The 21,503-nt window shown below is 31.1% G+C and overlaps 1 protein-coding gene across 3 annotated transcripts in view; it reads right to left on the bottom strand.

Annotated features, from left to right (window-relative positions):
- The window catches only part of NARF (nuclear prelamin A recognition factor), a 71,186-nt gene extending 50,440 nt beyond the window's left edge, over positions 1–20,746 (bottom strand). For 2 of the 3 annotated variants that reach the window (XM_074265015.1, XM_074265017.1), the window contains exons 1-5: positions 20,444–20,746; positions 19,387–19,467; positions 18,227–18,370; positions 12,007–12,139; positions 10,681–10,815 (exon numbers count right to left, since the gene is read on the bottom strand). In XM_074265015.1, coding sequence (XP_074121116.1) covers positions 10,681–10,815; positions 12,007–12,139; positions 18,227–18,370; positions 19,387–19,467; positions 20,444–20,470 — 520 coding nt within the window. In that variant the 5' untranslated portion in view covers positions 20,471–20,746. Of the gene's footprint in view, positions 1–10,680; positions 10,816–12,006; positions 12,140–18,226; positions 18,371–19,386; positions 19,468–20,443 lie in introns of those variants that run through there. The other variant, XM_074265016.1, reaches the window with a different exon arrangement.
- Between the last annotated feature and the right edge of the window lie 757 nt (positions 20,747–21,503).

Here is a 21,503-nt window from a genome sequence, read left to right as displayed (position 1 = left end):
TGAAATGATAGAGCAAGAGGGGAAAGTGGAAATAGAAAAGACCCCACTGATCACCACCTGAAAGAGATCCTTCAAGAAAACAATACAGGAACATTACTGCTAAATTTTGAAATCCCCAGATGAAAGAGAAAATTTTACTGAAAAGTGAATGAAAAGAAAATCTGCCAAACTTCAAACAATTCAAATAAAGCCTACTTTTAGAATCATACAAGACCTGTCAATGGCTACAATAAAAGACTGTAGTTACTGAAATACTATATATATCAAAGAGCAAAAGAGCTAAGTTTGTGGCCAAAAATATTATATCCAGCAAAATTAAATATAATGCTGAATAGAAAAAAATGGACATTCAATGAGAACTATCAGATTTTCAGGATTTGTTGCAAACAAACCTGAACTCAATAGAAAATCTGACATATAAGAGTCAACATCAAAGACTAATTTCAAGGGACTCAATAAGGACAAACTATTTATGTTTTATATGTGGAAATGTAAACTACATATTTAAGATTGTCATTTATATAATTAGGTAGTCCAAAAGAAAGACTGGAGTAGAGCTGGGTATGATGTGATTATAAGAATCAAAATTGTGTAGTAAAAGGTAAAAATAGTAATTAGGCTATACAAATAAAGTACAAAAGCAAAAGGAGGGATGATAAGAAGAAACAATACATATATATGTAAGTAGAAGGATATAACACCTTCCAAAAAAGAAATAAGAATGGAGGAATTGGAGTTTAGAAAGGTATGTAGATAAATGGAAAAGGGATAAAGAAGAAGAGAAGAAAGGGGAGAAGTTATGGAAGGTATCCTTGGGATAGGGATAGGGGAATAGGTTAAGTAACAACAAAGAAAATTAAGCAGTAGGAAGTAGAAGAGTTAGCAGTAAGAGGAAATAAGAGATAATGTGTATATGTGTATGTGTATGTATGTATGTAGGTATATATGTGCATGTATGTACTCATTACATATACATATATGTAAACATAAATATATCTGTGCTTAACTGTAGTCTTTTGGAGGGGGAGAAGAAAGTGAGGGGGAAGAATAAAGTAAAAAATGCACAGCAGAAAATAAAAGAAAACCTACAAGGAAACAAAGAAAAAATGAACAGTGCTGCTGTAGGAGGGATCCCAGGAGCAAGAATATTTCCAGTTTCAGCAAGGTTGGGGACTCCAGCAATGAGGCAGTGAGAGAAGTATCTGACCACCAGTCAGAGCTTAGTAAATAACAGTATGAAAAACCTGAGGCCTAAAGCATCATCAAGCTACTGGGGATAAAAAAAATAATGACTAAGCAAAAAAAGAATGAATCAAACCATAGTTAGTAACTATGGGAATAGAGAAAACTGGGTTCACTCCTACTACAAAGAAAAATGTCAAATGGTCACAGGCCCAAAAAGAGTTCTTGGAAACGCTTATTAAAAAAGCTTATATTATAAATAAATAAATAAATAAATAAATAAATAAATGAATGAATGAATGAATAAATGAATGAATGAATGAATGAATGAATGAATGAATGAATGAATGAATAAATAAATAAATAAATAAATAAAAATTTAAATAAATAAATAAATAAATAAGAGATGTTGAGGAAAATTAGGATAAAACTAAGAGCAATCCAAGAAAATTATGAAAAGTTAACCCATTGGAAAAAGAGATGTAAAAACTTAAGAAAATAACTGCTCAAAACTAGAATTAGACAAAGGGAATGATGTTATAAGGCACTAAGAAATAATACAACAAAATCAAAAGAATGAAAAAAATGGAAAAGAATATGAAACATTTCATTAGAAAAACAACTGATTTAGAGAATAAATCAAGGAGAGACAATATAAGAATTATTTGACTACCAAAAAAGTTATGCAAACAAAGAATCTAAATATATTACAAAAAATTATGAGAGAAAATTGACCTGAAGTTATAACAAGAGGATAATATAGAAACAGAAAAAAAAAAAATCCATCACCACCTGAAAGAGATCCTAAAAAGAAAATTCTCAGGAATATCATAGCCATGTTTTAAAGTTCCCAGATTAAGAAGAAAATACCACAGACAACAGGGGAAAAAATTAAATACTATGGAGCTACAGTCAAGATAACATGAGAATCAGAAGAGGTTGGGACATTCTCTTTCAAAGAGCAAAGGAGCTGTGTTTATAAACAAGAATAACAACCAAGTATATTCCTAAATTTAAAAAAAAAAATTTTAAATGAATTGAAAGACTTTCAGGTGAAATATTATAAATAAAAAATATTATTAATGAAATAACATTAATACTAAATCTTTCAGTACCAAATACTATAGCACCTAATTTTTTTAAATTTTAAAATTTTTTTTGTTTCTTTTAAAAAACTATTTTAATTGTATATTATCTCTCCAACTACAAGTAAAGATCGTTTTCAAAATCCATTTTTGTAAGACTGAGTTCCAAATTTTTTTTCTCCCTCCTTTAGCTTTCCATTCCCCCAGATAGTAAGCAATCTGATATGGGTTATACATGTACAATTAATTTTTAACATATTGCCGTAAGTCATGTTGAAAAATCAGAACAAAAGGGGAAAATCACAAGAAAGAAAGAAAAAAAAAAAAAAAACAATAAAACAAAACAAAAAAATGGAAATAGTATGCTTCATTCCATACTCAGGCTCCACAGTTTTTTCTCTGGAGCATCTAATTTTTTTTTTTTTTTTTTTTTTTTTTTTTTTTTTTTTTGAGGCTGGGGTTAAGTCACTTGCCCAGGGTGTTAAATGTCTGAGACCAAATTTGAACTCGGGTCCTCCTGAATTCAGGGCTAGTGCTCTATCCACTGCGCCACCTAGCTGCCCCGCATCTAAATTTTTAAAGGAAAAGTTAAATGAACTATAGGCAGAAATAGATGATAATACTCTAATGATGGAGGAGCTTAACCTTTTCCTCTCAGAATTAGATAAAGCAAACAAAAAAAATACATAAGATAGGGATGTGAATTGAATCTTAGATGCTAGATATGATAGATATCTGGAGAGAATTTAATGGGAATCAAAAGGAATTAGCTTTTTTCTCAATGATACATGGTATCTTCCCAAAAACTGACCATATATGAAAATTTTACAGTTAAATGCAGAAAGCAAAAATATTAAATGCATCCTTTTCTGATTATAATACAATAAAATTTTATTTAATAAGGAACCATGGAAACAGATCAAAAATTAATTGAAGACTAAACAACCTAATCTTAAATAATGAGACAATATATCAGCATCTATGAGATGCAGCAAGTATAGTAATTAGAGGAAAATGTGTAAAATAGATAGAGAACAGATCAATCAATTTGGTATGCAAATAAAAAATTTAAAGAACAAATAAAAATCCCCAACTAAACACCAAATTGGAAATCTTAAAAATTAAAGGTGAGAGAAATAAAACTATTGACTTAAAAAAATAAAACCAAGAGCTGGTTTTATGGAAAACACACACACACACACACACACACACACACACACACAAAATAAAAAAGATATACCATTGGTTAATATGATTTTTAAAAAGAGAGAACACCAAATCACTGATATTAAAATGAAAAGAGCAAATCTAACCCTTAGAAGATGAGACTGATACAATTTTAATGAGCTATTTGCACAATTATATACCAATAAATTGATTAAGTTAAGTAGAATGAGGAATACTTACAAAAATCTAAACTGCCTAGATTAGCAGAAGAGGAAATAGAATACCTAAATAAACATATTTTATGAAAAGAAAGTGAATAGGTCATAAATTGTAGAGGGTGGAACTTTGGAGAAGTATACTTGAAATAAGTATACTTGAAACAAGGTGTTAATTCAGTGGAATTGATGAGATGATTGTTCTCTAATTCACATATATACTTAGTATAGTGATATAATGGTTCTCTAGTTCACACATAATCAATATACTGAAATGATATAATTACAATAAGGTATATAAAGGCTAAGGATTGGAAAATAGACATTCCATCTTTGACCACTCGTGGTGGCTGTCCTGCCTTCATCACTTCTCCACTAAGACCAAGGACTCAGGCGGATCCCAAAGTCCTCCAGAAAGCTAGTTCGAACATTACTTAAATGTGCTTCCTAAGAAAAAAACATCAGGACCAGAAGGATTTCAAATGAATTCTACCAAACATTTAAAGAATAATTAATTTCAATATTAAATAAATTATTTGGAATACTAAGCAAAGAAAGAATCCAGTCAAACTCCTTTTATGAAACAATTGTGATACCGATGCCTAAACTAGGAAAAGCACTAATTTAAAAAGTTAATTTCATTAATAAATATGGATGCAAACATATTAAATCAAATATTATGAGACCATAATAACATATTAAAAAGTTTATAAGATCTGACCAAGTAGATTTTATATCAGAATTGCTACCAGAGAACTATTAACATAACTGATTATATCAAGAATAGAAGTAACAAAAATCATGATTACATCAGTAGATGCAAAAAAAGGCTTTTGAGAAAATACGACACTCATTCTTATTAAAAAAACTCAAAAGTATAGCTATAAAGAAATGTTTCCTTAAAATGAAAAGTACCCACCTAAAACCATAAACAAGCATTATTTGTAATAGGGATGATTTAGAAGCAGGAGTAAGCAGGAGTGAAACACAAATGCTAACAATAATGGGAAAAAAAGAAATTGAAGGAATCAAAATGGGCAATGAGATAATAAAACTATCTCTTTTTGCAGATAATATAATGATATACTTATAAAATCCTAAAGATTCAACTAGAAAGCTGGTGGAAGCAATACTTTTAGTAAAGCAGCAGAATATAAAATAAAACCTCATAAATCAGCAGCATTTCTATAGATCACCAACAAAACCCTGCAGGAAGAGATAGTAAAATATTTAAAATGATGGAGACATTAGACATTATAAAATTCTTGGAAGAATAACTATCAAACCAAACCCAGGAAGTATATGAACAAAATTACTTTATATGTCATTATTTAATTATTATATTTTGATATATATTATCATAATTTATTTTTTAAACAGTTAAATTTGAATAACTGGAGAAACATAAATTGTTTATGGGTCAGCAGGCTAATGTAATAAAAATGACAGTTTTACCTAAACTAATCTATTTATTTAGTGCTATCCTAATTAAATTGCCAAAATATTATTTTACCGAACTAGAAGATATAATAACAAATTCATTTGGAAGAACAAAAGATCAAGAAAATCAAATAAATTAATGAAAAAATGTAAAAGAAGGAAGGAGTAGTATCAGTACCACATCTTTAACTATACTTTTAAGGCAACAATTATCAAATATGATAATGACTAAGAAAGATAGATTAGTGGAATAAAGTAGACATACAATATACAGTAGCAAATGATTATAGTAATCTTTTATCTGACAAATGTAAAGATTTAAGCATTTGGGATTAAGAATTAATAATTTGATGAAGATTGTTGGGAAATCTGGAAAGCAATCTGGTAGAAAATTGAGCATAGATCATTATTTTATGCCATTTGCCAAGATAAAAGCAAACTGATACACTAGAAAGACCTAGATCTAAAAGGAGATGATATAAGAAATTAATAGAACATGGAATTTATTACCTCTTAGATTTATGGATGACAATAAAATTTATGAATAAAGAAGGGATAGAAAGCAATGTAAGATATAAAACAGATAATTTTGATTATACTAAATTAAAAGGTTTTGTACAAATAAGACAAATGTAGCCAAGATTAGAAGGAAAACAGAAAATTGGGAGAAAAATTTTATAGTTTCTCAAATAAAGGTCTCATATCTCAAAAATATAAAGAATTCTGTCAAATTTATAAAAATGCAAGTCATTCCCCAATTGATAAAGGGTCAAAGGATATAAATAGGCAGTTTTCTTTTGAAGAAATTAAAACTCTACACAGTCAATTAAAAATGTTCTAAATTACTTTTGATTTAGAGAAATGCAAATTAAAACAACTTTGAGATCTCACCTTTCACCTATCACTTTGTTAAAAATGATAGAAGGGAAAAATGACAAATGTTGAGGAAGATGTGGAAAAATTGAGATACTAATTCACTGCTGGTAGTTCTGAGAACTGATCCAACCATCTTGGAGAGCAATCTGGAATTACGCCCAAAGAGTTATAAAATTGTGTAAATTCTTTGACCCAACCAAAATCTCTATCAAGTCTGTTTCCCAAGATAATAAGGGAAAAAGGAAAAGAAATTATATGTTCTAAAATATTTATAGCAGCTCTCTTTGTGGTGACAGAAAACTGTAAATTAAAGGGATGCCTGTCAATTGGGGAATAGCTAAATGAGCTGTGGTATGATTGTGATAATTATGCTGTAAGAAATATTGAATTGTTTGATTTTTAGTAAAACATGGAAAGACTTGTATGAAATAAAAAGTGAAATGTGTACCCAATATTGTTTAAAAATAATTTTGAATGATTTATATATATGCATATATATATATATATAAAATATAAAATACATTTTATTTAAATGTATGTAATAACTAATAGGCAGATCATATAAAATATAACATACAAAGACTCAAATCAACTACGAAGTTCCAATGAGGGAAGATACAATTCACATCCAGAGAAAGAACTGATAATTGGATATATAGTATAATTTTTTACACACACACATGTGTGTAAACAGACACATATCTCTATCTAATGATAGCCTTCTCTAGGACAGAATGAGGAGGGTAAAATAAAAAGTGCACAGTAGAGAACAAAAGAAAACTTAGAAGGATGTACAGAAAAGTAGGGTAATTTTGAAAATAATGTGTAGCATTTATTACATGGTTTTTCAAAAAAGTAAGCAGTGTGAAATAGAAATTCATGGTTTTATATTGAATACTCTTTTTATGTTGTGCAGTGTATGTGGAAATCTTCTTCTTCTTTCTTCTTCTTTCTTCTTCCTTTTTCCTCTTCTTCTTCTTCTTCCTTCTTCTTCTTCTTCTTCTTCTTCTTCTTCTTCTTCTTCTTCTTCTTCTTCTTCTTCTTCTTCTTCTTCTTCTTCTTCTTCTTCTTCTTCTTCTTCTTCTTCTTCTTCTTCTTCTTCTTCTTCTTCTTCTTCTTCTTCTTCTTCTTCTTCTTCTTCTCTTTTTGTAGTTAAGTTCAAATGACTAAAAAATTAAAAAAAAAAAAAAAAAAAGTCCTGGCTGTGGGACCCTGAACAAGTCACTTAATCCCAATTGCCTCAGCAAAAAAAAAAAAAAAAAAAAGTCTCAGCATTCATCATATCTCCATAATTAGATGATAGCACATTTTATCATGAGTCCTCTGGAATTCTAACTGCTTATATTGTTCAGAGTTCCTATGTCTTTGAAAACTATCTTTCAGCAATATTTTTACAATATTGTTATCATATAGCCGATTCTTCTTTTGTGCTCCCTTTATTTTGCATCAATTCAAGTTTTGCCAAGTTTTCTTTTTATCTTTGTTTACAAAACAAAAATTATTTCATCATCCATACATATAATATTTGTTCAGCCAATATCTAATTAATGAAATAATGGGTAGCACTTCAGCCTCCAATTACTTGACAACACAAAATTAGGTCCTATTTTTGTATATATGGGAAATTTTTCATATTTTTTTTAGTCTCCCTGGGGCTTATTAGTAGCAGCATTATTGAGTGAAAGGGAATACACAATTTAATAGCTTATTTACCATACAATCAACCTGGTATTTACCATACCATCCTCAACTTTTGAAGGGAATTGGCATGTAGAAAATAGTGGGAAAATAAAAAATACAAATGCTGACAATGTTGAAACTATGAGAAATAGGAGGTTAAGTTCCTGTGACAACCAAAAATTGTAATCTTTCACTGGAGATTGCTGAAAATCCATTTTTCTGCATGTAATTATTTTTTTAATTGTAAATAATAGCTTTATATTTTCAATATATATGCAAAGATAGTTTTCAACAATCATCCATGCAAAACTTTCTGTTCTAAATTTTTCCTCCCTCTCCCTCACCCCCTCCCTTCTAGACAGCAAGTAATCTATGTTAAACATGTGCAATTCTTCTATACATATTTCGACAATTCTCATGTTACACAAGAAAAATCAGATCAAAAAGGGAAAAATGAGAAAAAACCAAACAGCAAACAAACAACAAAAAAAGTGAAAATACTATGTTGTGATCCACATTAGTTCCCATAGTCCTCTTTCTGGATTGCATATAATTCTTCATAACAAAACATTAATTCTAATAATATACATTTTCCCTTACCCAGCAGCTCTATAAAGTGTAGAAGAGAGAAGCAACATTGGATTATTAAAATCATGAAAATTGTGAAAGTTAAACTCATGAATATTGAAGAATGATTGTAGTTCCAAATTGCTTTCCAAAATGCCTGAATCAATTCTCTTGGTGTTGTTTATCTTGCGTTATCTTTTTCTGTGGGTAGTTGTACTGAGGTGTTGTTTTGTTTTGTTGCTTTCAATTTTTTAACAAAATTGATTTTCATGATTTTTATTTTTGTGTTTAATTGGTAGTTTTAAATTTATTGGTTTCCTAGTCTTGTTGTTTTGCTCTCTTTTATAGATTAAAGACTTTATAGAGATTAAAAGGGGAAAAAAACCAACTTTCCCCTAAAAACTGCTTCTGCTGCATTCCACAAGTTTTGTTACATTTAGTATGGAAATTTCAACAAGTTCACTGTTATCACCTTTAGTGAAATGATTGTTTCCATGACTTGTTGACATACTTATTCTTTAGGATTGTTGCTTAGTTTCTAATTAATTTTTAGTCTTTGCTCCAAAGGCCCTTTATTGAATATGATTTTATTGCATTGTGGTAACTAAAAGTCTTAATTATTTGTTTGTGAGATTTTTAAGCCCTAGTTAATAAGCAATTTTTGAAGGAGTCACACACAACTGAGAACTAGTTAAATTCCTTTCTTTTCCTATTCGATAGTTCCTAGAGATTGACCATATCTGACTTTTCTAAAATTCTAAATTTCTTTATTTTTTGTTTAGTTTTTTCTAAAAGGAGGGTAAACTAAGGTTCTTTACAATTAAAGTTTTACTTTCTATTTTATCAGGTAATTCATTTGATTTTAGATGACACAAAAATGTTCAGTATGAAATTAACGAATTTTCTTATAGAATAAAATGTGCCTTAACTCGTTTATTTCTGCTGTTGTTTGTCTGAGATAATTATTTCTACCTCTGACTTTTTTACTTTTAACTTAAACATAATAGATTATATTTTAGTTCCTAATTTTAACTAATTTTAAATTTAAACATAGTTCTGGGTTGTTGTTTTTTTTTTTCATCAGAAATACTTGGAAATATTTCATCAAAAATTAACTTTTTTTCACTTTAGGATTATACTTCATTTTGTTGATTAAATTATTCTGTGCTGTAAGCCTAGACCTTTTGCATTCTAGAATATTAGATAGCAAGTTCTCTTCTCCATTGGAAGAGTGGCTTGTTAAATCTTGTATTATCTTGACTGTGATTCCTTGGTATTTGTATTCTTTCTAGTTACTTGAAATATTTTCTTCTTTGAACTAGAAATTTTAGATTATATCTATGATGTTCCAAAGCAACTTAATTTTGGCATTTCTTTTCAGTGTTGATCAGTGGATTCTTTAAAGTTTTCCTTTGCTCTATGATTCTAAGAGATCTGGGCAGCTTCCTTTTATAACTTCTTGAAACATAATGACTATACTTGCTTTTTGACCCACATTCAAATATTCCAATAATTCTTAAGTGACATCTCCTCAATCTGTGCCTCAAGTCAGTTGTTTTTCCTATGAAAGACCATTAATTTTTTTCAATCTTCTGACTATATTTTAAGTTTTTGTACCTTTTGCTATTAATTTTTTTGCTATTAATTCTCTTTTTGTATCTTTATTCTACAGCTTTTTGATGATTTTTTTTTTTATATATCTGCCTGGCACATGTGTCAAACACATATGAGGAAACAACCTGAGATCATGGGTAGCTTTGCTTAATGTCTTATGAAATTTTCATGAACAAATCAAGTATAATTGTTAAGAAAATATGTATTAAAGTTGATCCAAGTAGAATAAATGTTTTATGAATGGACTTAACAAAAGAGAAATGACTAATGTGAAAATAAAACCCATCAATGTCATTATTTTTCAAGATGGAAAAAAACTGCCAGTACTGGATTATGAAGGAGAGGCTATATATAAGAGATGCAGAAATGGCCCTTGAATATAGAAAAGATTTTAAAGTAATAGTTAATGATAAAAAAAAAATACATATAATATAACTATTACCTAATTTCAACTGAGCTTTAATTAAGTATGATAATCGTTTTATTCCTCCTTGATTAATCTATCATGGTCACATCAGTGATTATTCCAAAAGCTCCCCCAAATTTTTCCCAGCCCTTGTCTTTTATATGCTCTTCATCTCATCTTCTATTTCACTGAAGAAATATGCCTGTCCATCATAAATTCCTTCATATACTCTATTACACTGCCTCAAAAGCAACTATATCTTCATCTGCCCCTTTCCCTAAGGCACTGCTTTGTTCTACTAGAGAAATAGGTGGCCTTTCTTCATGTACAATTCAACCACTTTATTTGTGTCCTTAATCTCATTTCCTCCAAGAGCTTATTCCAACAATTAATCCAATAATTAGTAAATACAGAAATGTGCACATCTTTAGACATCTGGGATACTGACCTGGACAGGCAGAAGCAAACATAGGTAAGGAATGTTCTTCTTGCTTCTGCTGCCGATATCGATATACAAATTCTTTCTGACTTTCCAGGATACTAAAATCAACAGCTATTGTTGAATCAAATACATAATGTACACCTGCCAAGGAAAACATAAATTAAAACATTTTTTTTTCAAATTATAAGGTACTTTCTGTTATTGTATGCTTCCATTTTTGTTTTCCTTCTCAGGTTTTTTTTTTCCTTTCTACATCTGATTTTTCTTGTTCAGCAAGATAACTGTATAGATATGTATATATATATATATATATATATATATATATATATATATATATATATATATATATTGGATTTAACATATAATTTAACATATTTAACATGTATTGGACTACCTGACATCTAGGGGAAGGGGTGGGGGGAAGGAGGGGAAAATTTGGAACAGAAGTTCTGCAAAGGTCAATGTTGAAAAAAGTTACCCATGCATATATTTTGTAAATAAAAAGATATAATAATAAAAACATTTTTTTTAATTATGAGGTAATTATTTCTAGGACATGTTATCCTAGAAATTGCTCAAATATTTTCTTGCTCAATATAATTTTTGCTCAAATAATTTGAATCAATTATCATCCATTTCAATCTCTTTAAAATGTTTATAAAAGGAATTCCTGTTTCCCACCTAAACAGAAAGCAAACTCCCACTTCCCCAAATCAAACATGGCAAAACTCTGAAGTTCATATGACTGAATAATGACTAAGAAGTTCAATGAGAAACCAGTGACTTTTTTTCACCCTGGAAGATCACAAAGGCAGTCAAAAACACATGTCTGGTAGGACAGCTGCCTCCTATCCCCAATTCAGGGCAAAGCAATTTCTAGCAAGATATATCAACCCCCATACCTCAAGTGATTTTTATATAATTTCCTTTGTGACCCTTGAAAACACTAAAGTTTTAAAGGGACAGTGTAATATTCTCTTTAAAATGTAATGTTCTCTGGGAGCATATTTCTTGGGGGGCTTCTGGAGGCAATCTTTGTTTCAGTTCAGTAATCACCACAAGTGCAATCAGGTAGATAAGAATTGAACAATGTTTCTGAAGCAGATGAGAATCTATTGTCTGTGACAGACACTTAGAAGGAAAACAATCCTGTCTCTAAGTAGTTCCACAGGCTTAATACGTATATATGTGTGTGTGTGTGTGTATGTGTTTTTTTGTGTGTGCATCTTTATAGAATTATAACAAAGAGGCTAAGGGACAAAGATTATAATTAAAATGCCAAATGAATTTTTCCTTCCTCTTCAGAAACCAAAATTGTGAAAACAAACTTACCAAGACTTTTTAGGAAACCACAGAGTCTTTTTGATGCATCAGTTACACTGAGATTAAACTTGGCAGCAAAATAAGGCAAGGACTGAGGGCATATAGACACCACCAAGATTTTGTGGACTGAAGTATCACATTTCTAAATGGAAAAAATAGACAAAATATAAATAACAAAGTCCAATATTTAAATAAACTGTTTCTCCCAATAGCTTCAAGAATGTTTCATTACCTAGTAAATCTTCAGACTACCTAATTGAGAAAGTCTCTTACTTCCACTTTTCAAAAGAAAGAAGTACATCAGTGAAGTTGAATGACTTGGCCAAAACACCAAATGATGAGTTAGTGGAAGAACTGGGAAATGAATCTACACCCAAAATATTAACCAATAATCTACAATATCACACAAGAACCCAAAAGTTTTATGAACATGCTGACAATTTTCCATGCTATGAACACATAGTCATTTCTACATTTCTATTTTCTTGTCCATATAAATACATGTAATCTTCTACAACCTAAATGAGTTCTTGGCATTATTAACCATTTTATTTTACTTGGAAAAAAAATCAACAACAAAAACCCTCATTTGATGAAATAACATACAATTTTGACTAATACTAAAAGGACACATAATCACATAGAAAACTTTCAGAGAGGCAACACAACAAAGTAGAAGAAATTCTTGCCTTACTAAGGAGAGATCTGAGGTTAAATACCATTACCTATATACACACATCTGCAAGATGAGGACTGCAGTAATTATCTTCATAAAATTATTGTGAAGGTCAAATGAGATGGTTGCAAAGTGCTTTGCAAGCCTTAAAATGACATGTAAATGTTAGTTGTTATTATTTTCACACAAATATTTTCAAATAAAAAGTGAAAAGATTGCAAACAATGGAGAGTGATTCTTTTTAAAGAACTTGTGAAAAAGAATATGGTATCAGGTCTAGAGAGATTTCACTTCATTATATTTGCTAAGTTCAGAGCAATGCTTCCATCAAGCACTATACAAACTTGTAGTCTACTTTATATCTATTTAACTATATTTCACCCAGAAAAAGAAATAATATAAAAACACACATTATATAAGCATGTAGTTCAGTCAGAAATCTTTTTTTCTGTTCATATTTACTTTCTTTATCTTCAAAGGAAATCTATCCTTAAAACATATCATTACTAAATTACTTTATTTGATTTAATTTGATAAAATGTGTTGAATTGAACTTTAAATTCTTAAGGAAGAAGTAGATTTAGAAACATATTTCTATGGATTTTTATTTTTAAATTGTTTCTAAATCAAAACATTAAAAATGTCCTTAAATATTTGCAGTCTCCTTTGCTCCTCTCCACTAAAAATCCTATTTAATAAATTATCTTATTCTAGAATATCTAAACATATCAGCATGTACTTGTAATAAATGTTTGTTGAGGCCATTGTAGTTGTGAAAATAAAAAAAGACTCATATGCAACTCCTGTGGTTATAAATTTAGGAACAAAGTTAAAAACTGCTAGAGTCTTGTAATGTTCCCTAGTCAGCGTCAACATTCACTGTTTGGGTCACTTACAAATTAAGCAGACAGACCTTGTGTATAACAGATCAAAATCACCCAGTATACACAAATTTTATCAATGAAAAATTAAAGATACTCTAAAAGAAGAGACAAAAGAATTATATATTATAATAATAACTAGTATTAACTTTTTTAAAAGTCTACTAAATATACCAAAACTAGAGGCACAAGTTTATACTTGTTTCTTTCTCTATCTATTCAAAATTTCCTATAAAACCTAAAATTACTTCCAAATTAAATGCTTAATTTAAGAAGAAAAATTCTTCCCACCAAAGAAAGAACACAAGAAAAACAAAGTTCATTATAAACAAGTAAGAGTCAAACAAATTGAATTTCCAGGTTGGATATGTCCAAAAAAAATTGTGTCTCATTCTACATTCTGAGTCCTTACCTCTCTATGGATAGCATGTTTCCTTCATCATTAACTCTATGGAATGCTCCTTGGTCATTATGCTACTAAGAATTTAACACTCTAGTATTCCATCACATTTATATACCATAACTCGTTCATCCATTCCAAGTTATAAGCACTCTTTCAGATACTTATTCTTTGCCTTATCAAATAGAACTATCAATATTTTTGTATATACTTAAGGTTTGTATGTTGAATTTATCTTCTCTCTAATTCCCTTTTCTCCTTGCCCTCTGTTGAAGGATATCTGTTCCCAACTCTGCAGGATGACAGGCAAGTTGAAGTGTCAGTTGTCCTCTTCAATTCTCTCCCCTTTGTTTGGACAGATTTCTACTTGTGCAACCTAAGTATGCAGGACAGTTTTCCTTAATTTTTCTTTCCCTACCTCTCTTCCCAAGTAATGTGATTTCCCCCACTCCCCCTTTTCATTCTCTACATGCAAGAAATTCTCCCAGACTTTGTCTAATTGGATTTCCTCCATAAACCCTAATAATAGAGTTCTTCCCTTTTCCCTCTACAATATTTTACTGGGTAACCTTATTAGCTACCATGGGATTAATAGTTATATCTATACAGATGATTCTTAGCATTACACATTCAGCCTCAGATTTTCCCTTAAATTATAATTCCTGCATCACCAACTTCATCTTTTATGTATCTTATACTAGTTACCCCGTAGAAAGGCAGTCAACTAGCATTATTTAATATTTATTAATTAATTTAATGTTTTTATTAATTTTAATAATTAAATTTAATTATTGTATGTGAAATTCGAGTTAACTCCCTGTTGACCTCAGGATCGGCCAGAGTCAGTATCAGCAAAAGTCCTTGGTCTTTAGGGGGAGAAGTAAAGGAACTCCACAAGGCTTGCCACCAATCTCCCTTCTCCTCTTTCTCCTCCAAAGTGACTTTGGTTTGTCTTACTCCACCCCCTAATCTCTCCTACAATTATCTGTATATACCAAAAAATCCAGCCATCACAGAATAGTGAGAAGGGCCATTTTTCCAAACATATGCTAATAGACTATTGTCCAATAGGTAATTAGCCTTAAGTGCTCTGTTGTCTGATTCCAGTGCATCTATTAAGAGTTTCAACTCTTTACAATTTTAATATGTAATTTAATATTAATTAATGTTAATAAATATTTAATGACTACTTACTATGTCATGAAGCACTATGCTAAGTGCTAGGACCACAAAGACAACAAAAAAATGTTCCTGCTTTCGAGCTCACAAACTAATGCAGTAGATAACCTTCAAATAACTATGTAAAAATAAGATACGTACAGGAAAAATTCAGAGAAGTCTCAGAGAGAAGGTACTTAAGATTAAGGAAGACTGGGAATGGCTTCTTGCAGAAGTTGAGATCTGGGATATGCTTTGAGGGAAGTGAAAGAATCTAGGAGAAGGAGAGACTTCCAGCTATAGGAGACAGCCAGTAAAAATGTAAAAGGTATTATCAGATCATGAAAGATTTTAAAAGTGAAATAAAATATTTTATATTTGTTCCTGGAGGTAAGAGGGAACCACTGGAATTTACTGAATAGAGGAGTGATGCCTCTAATTTAGGAAGAACAATTTAACACAATTTGACAGCTAAATAGAGGAAAGAATATAGTAGGGAAAGCCTCGAGGCAGGAAGATCAACTACCAAGCTATTGAAATAGTCCAGGTATGGGACAGAGGGCATGTACTACAGTAGTAGCAGTTTCAAAGGAGAAAGAGGCATAAAGAAGAGATCTTATGAAGGAAGAAAAAAAAGAACTTGGCAACTAATGTGATATGGGATGGGATAAGAGGAATTGAAGATGACATCATAAAATACAGAACACATCTTTTCCCAAAAACTTTCTGTTCTTTTCAATTTTCTTTAGTTTGCAAACTAAATATTCTCATTTCTCAGTCACTCCTTATGTCCAATCTATTGATAAATTTAATAATTTTTTTCTGTCACAATAGATTGACATATTGATCATCTCTCCACTAAGATAGCCACTATCTTAATTCAAACCTTCATTAGAATAGCTAATTAATCCCCCTGCTTTAAGTCTCTCCTCATTTTTATCTATCTTCCAGTTGGCTCCCAAAATAAAAGAGAGTTAACCATGAGCTTTCCACATAAAAGCCAATGGTTCCTTATAACTTCTAGGATCACATAGTAAGCTACATCTCGAAGGTAAAACTTTTCATAATTTAGCCCTTTCTGAAGAGCCTAATCTTTTTACACTTTACAGGTCCATCTGCTTTTTCTTACACATGAAACTCCACAGTCCATTTCTTTGCCTTTGCTATCTGATATACTTAGAATGCTCTTCCTCCTCACTTCAGTTTTAGATTTCCAGGCTTCCATCAATAGTCAACTTAAATTTCATCTTCTGTAGGTCTTTCTCAGTAGTCCCCACCACCATCACTTTTTCCTCTTACATAATCTTCCATCTATCCTGTATGTATCTTGTATGTAGCTAATCATTTACATGTTGTTTTTCCTTGGAATGTGAGCTCCTTGAGGGTAGGGGCTCTTTTTGTCCTTCTTTGTAACAGAGCTTAGGACAGTGTCTGGCACATAATAAGCACTGTGTAAATCTTTTTTAACTTGTAAAGGGCTAGAACTGAGCAGATGCAAGGTAACCTGGCACATGAGACTAATTACCAATTGGACAATTCTCTATTAACATGTTTGGAGGATGTCTCTACTTAACTATTCTGTGCTGGCTCCATCAGTGGGTGTGGACAAAGAAGGGGAAGTGATATCAGTGGGTGGAGTAGGAGGAGGAGGGTCATTCTTTGGGGGGGTAGAGAGAGAGGAAGGAGGTGTGGAGATTCCTATATCTAATCCCCTGAGAGCAACCCCAAAAGACCAAAGAATAAAGACTTTTGCTTATCCTGACTCCGGCTGATTCTAAGATATCCAGGGTCTCACCATTAACTAACTACAGATGACAAGGATTTGGACTAGAATTCTCATGAGTGGTTAAATGTAGAGCCAGAAATTTGTCTATCATGAGCATAAAATGAATAGGTAAAGCCATGAGACAGGATATCAGTGAAATAAGGTCCCAGTAAGAAGAGTAAGGAGTAAAGTAATAAAAAAAAAAAAAAAAAAAAAAAAATCCAGGTTGCGACAATGAGAAGTAATAAAAACAGGAAAACCTGAAAAGTATTTATGAAGAACCAAAGGAGAATACCAAGAAACACCAAAAAGTAACATAAAGTGTGATAAAGAGGGCAAGAATAAGAATTGACATATAATAACAACAGTAAGAATGATAATAATAGCTGTCATTTAGATATAGCACTTCAACATTTGAAAAGTACTACACATATGTTATCTCACTGTGATTCCAAGAACTCCTTATGTGTCAATATGATATAAGCGTGCGTGCATGTGTGTGTGTGTGTGTGTGTGTGTGTGTGTGTGTGTGTGAGCAAGGGCAGACAGAAAAAAGAAAGGCACACTTAAAGTGAAGAATTTTGAGGTTAGTTCAATTATAGTATAATTTAATATATAGTATACATCATTATATTACTGTGGCAAACTTTGCATATCTATATATCTATATAATATATATATATATATACCTATTCTTTCACTAAATACATAAAATTAATAAGGAAGGTTCTATTTTATGTTTTATATTGATATTGATATTTATATATTGTGTGAGTTTTGCATTCAGATAAAATGGGAGTCAGAAGGAAATTACCATCTGAATTCTAACTATTTTAGAAAAGGTTTCATGAAAGAAATGAAGTCTTTTTTGGTGATTTTTATCTCTAAGGCAAAATGATTGGGCCAGAGGCCTTTGAAGCTGAAGCATTCTATTTACTCATAACATACAAGACACCAAGTTCAACTTTCAGCAACTTATCTCAGGAAAAGTCAACTAGATAACCTAAATTAGCATCCAAAAACAATGTTTTTCTTTGAGGTCTAACAAAACTTGATATAAACAATACTGCAGAATGCCAAAATTCTTTACTCAAACTCATCAATGAAAAAAAAATTCCTAAAAATGCTTCTACTTGTCAAAGTAAAATCTATTTTAACTTGATGTCCTTCTTTTCCTTTGACTTCACTTATAAGGATTATAGTCTTGCAGAGATGTTACTGATTTCATACAATTCCTTATATCATATGGATCCACTCTAATCAGATAGATATTAGATGTGTAGAGTATCTAGAAGTATACTTTGTATTACTCTATTTTTTTGGTATCAAATGCTTTGGAGACATACTACCTTATTAAGGTTCAGTATACGAAAAAACTCCTTCTGATTCTGCTGGAAAACTTTTATTCCTTCCTCCATTGTCACACAACTGTCAGAAGCCAGGCAATCACTGAAAAATATTTTAGCATCAGCCAACTTATGGAACTCACTTTTCTGCAAAAGTAAAAAGATAAATTACAAACTGGAGTAACTTGATTTCTTCAACAAATTACTTTCAATTTAATTTCTTCAAGAATTAACATTGTAAAACCAACAAATAGCAAAAAATCGAGGGAACAGATTGCAATATTACTAAACCACATATGGAGATTCCCATATCTATAATATTTAACAACTTATGATAACTTTATAAAGTAGGTAACTAGATGCATTATCCTAATATTCTAGATGAGGAAACTATGTCTGAGAAAAACTTGCTCAAGTTCCCTAAGAACTTAAACTCACCTTATCTGACTTCTGCCTCTAAGTGAAAGCAAGCTATTTTAGTGTGATGACTGATTTCATCTGGCAATTAATTTATTATCAACAATTTTTGGAATATTTCCCTTAACACAAATAGAAGAGAATGCTTTTAAAACTAGTATGTAGAATTCTGATAAGGGCTACTAAGATAGCTAACCCCCTAATCCCAAAGTCACTAATTTGTCATCTGTGTCAGCATTTCTCTACTTACAAATAACATTTAGAAATTTACAATAGGCTTGAGGATAAAAATACCTAATAATTAAAATGGAGGAGAAACTTTTGTATCAAAATTAGGGTAGGAAAAATCATACTATCAAAGAATTTTTGAAATGGAAAGGAGAATCCAATCCCTAATTTTACCACTGAAACTTCCCAGATATAAACATCAAATCCATGGCAGAAAATATACAATGCAGGACGAAAGAAATGGGAACTGCTTTTTATCTGGAGTAATTTCAGTAGTACCTGTCCTAACTTGTGATTATAGTTAATATTTTTTATACCTTTTATTTTTAAAAAGAACCTTTTAGAGAGCTATCTTGGGCATACAAAAAAGCAAGTCATTTATGAATGCTATTTTTTCATCCCTTACAACTTTCATTTGTATCTTCTTGAAAAGAGGATATGATGCACCTGACATGGCTTCTCAAGAAGGAGAAAAACATTACGCTTGGGACCAATAAAAAGTTTTACAATATACTCACCTCTTCATGTTCACTGTTAAAGTTTGGTATATCAACTGATACATTTTGTTGGTCATCAGTTTTTGATTTTTTAATACATTCCTTTAAAAACAGAAAAAAAGAGAAGACATAAGTGTCAACAACATTGTTGCCACCACAGGATCAGAAAACTAAAGACTATGTATCTTATATTTGTGGGCTGTTACTCAAGAGGAAATTTGTTATTTGACTTATGACAGTTCGAAAAAATATTTTTGGTTCATACAAGATGATAACAATTAACAATTACATGGCACTTTAAGATCTGCAAAGTTTTATAAACATAGATTCTCATTTGAGTCTCACATCAATCCTCTCAGTCTTAAAGGCCAAATGAGCTAATAAAATATACAAAAACTATTTTCTCCAACATACTATACCCAAATACCATAAAATTTACTCTAAATGATATGAAAAGGAATAAAAAAAATTCAATGGCATCAAAATAATTAGTTTGCAGGTACATCAATTAATTAGATTCAGTGCAATTTGTAAATTCTTAATTAAATATTCTCTGTCTCCTACTAAAAAATCAGTCAAGAAAGCAATCAACAAGAATTTATTTGGAGATACAAAAAGAATGAAAAATTCCGACTTGCAATAAGCTTACACCCCAATAGGTATGACACATAATAGCCTACATAAGTAAATATGGAACAAATATAAATAATGGTACTAAGAACAGAAAAAGCATGATGGAAAAAAACACGTTTTTCAAATTTGCATTGGGAACAGAGGAGCAATTTCTATCCTTAGATTAGCTGTCATAAACTATTTTGACAAAAAGATTTATTCTTTTATAACCTGGTGCTTCATACCTAGAACCACAGATCCGAAGCCGTTTAAAGTTTAAAGCCACAAAACAAATACTAAAGTTTCTCAACAACCCACTATCTAGCCGACTTATCTATCCTTCCTTCTGCGGCTGTGCAGTGTACTTATAAGAAAAATGGACACCTTTATAAATAAGCAAATCCATTATTACATAGAAGGTTCTATGATATTGACATGTCAAATAGAAAATAATTTAAGCACTCACCTTCTTTGTGCAATTTTCACACTTCATTTGGAGATTTGTTTTTAATTGCTGTTTTAGTTCAAATATAGGAAAAGTAGGTTCAGAGTTGGGTCTTTGTGTGTGCTTCGGTACAGACTGACTATGAAGAATGAAGAAAACAGACGTATGCTGGAAGTGTATTTTCCTGCTCTCAAAAATAAAGCCTCACAAAGAATAAATATCGCATCCGTTCTTCAATCTTGTAGAAATAAATTTTGGTTCCTACGGCCTTTTGTTAGCGTTGCCCTGTTCCCTTTCTTCAGTAGGCTCCTCCTTGATTGACACGTTTTGTTAGCCAATGAGCATTCAAAGAGTGGGAGGGGTAGAAACACAACCAATCTAAATGGCCAAGGGACAGCTCTTTCAGTTCTATGTCCTTCTGGAGGGATATGAGATAAAAATTGCTAGTAGTGGTTACGTTCTAATTCTCTATAATTCTTAAGATACAAATTACTCCTCACTTCCGTCCTATGCGCTTTGAGGTGAAAAATGTTAAAAACACGCAGATCTCCATAAAAATAAAACATAAAACAGTAAGAGGATAGTTTTGTTTACAACTTTAGAGGTTGTTACATTTTAATTTAATCCATATGTAAAAAAACAACAAAGCTTGACCCTAGAAGGAAATCATAAATTGCAGAAAGCGGAGGCTTTTTTTTTTTTTTTGGGGGGGGGGGGATTGGGCTATTGCAAAAATTAGAAGCTAGCACAAGAGGAACACCAAGCACAAAATGGTTAAAATGAGGAACTGGGATGGGCCTTACAAATGGCAAGGACCTTAGCACTTAGAATTGGGGAAGGCCTTTCGAGATTAACTAGTATCCGCCACCCCTCTCGTTTTACCGATTAATCTTGCTATGAAGGAAGAAATAGGGTGGGTCTTTAGGGGACTTTTTTTTTAAACGAGGAAACTGGAGATAAGAAAGATCTCGGAAAGGTGAGGGCTTTTAGATCAGAATTTAATGAAATGAAAATAGAGACCTAATGCCATAGGATTAAGGTTGAGAAATGTCGAAGCAGTTCTTCATCCCCTCAACATTTT

This window comes from Sminthopsis crassicaudata, chromosome 4 (genome assembly GCF_048593235.1).
Source record: "Sminthopsis crassicaudata isolate SCR6 chromosome 4, ASM4859323v1, whole genome shotgun sequence".
Taxonomy (NCBI): domain Eukaryota; kingdom Metazoa; phylum Chordata; class Mammalia; order Dasyuromorphia; family Dasyuridae; genus Sminthopsis; species Sminthopsis crassicaudata.
The sequence above is the reverse complement of the archived record's forward strand: the minus strand, read 5'-3'. Positions and strand labels throughout refer to the sequence as shown.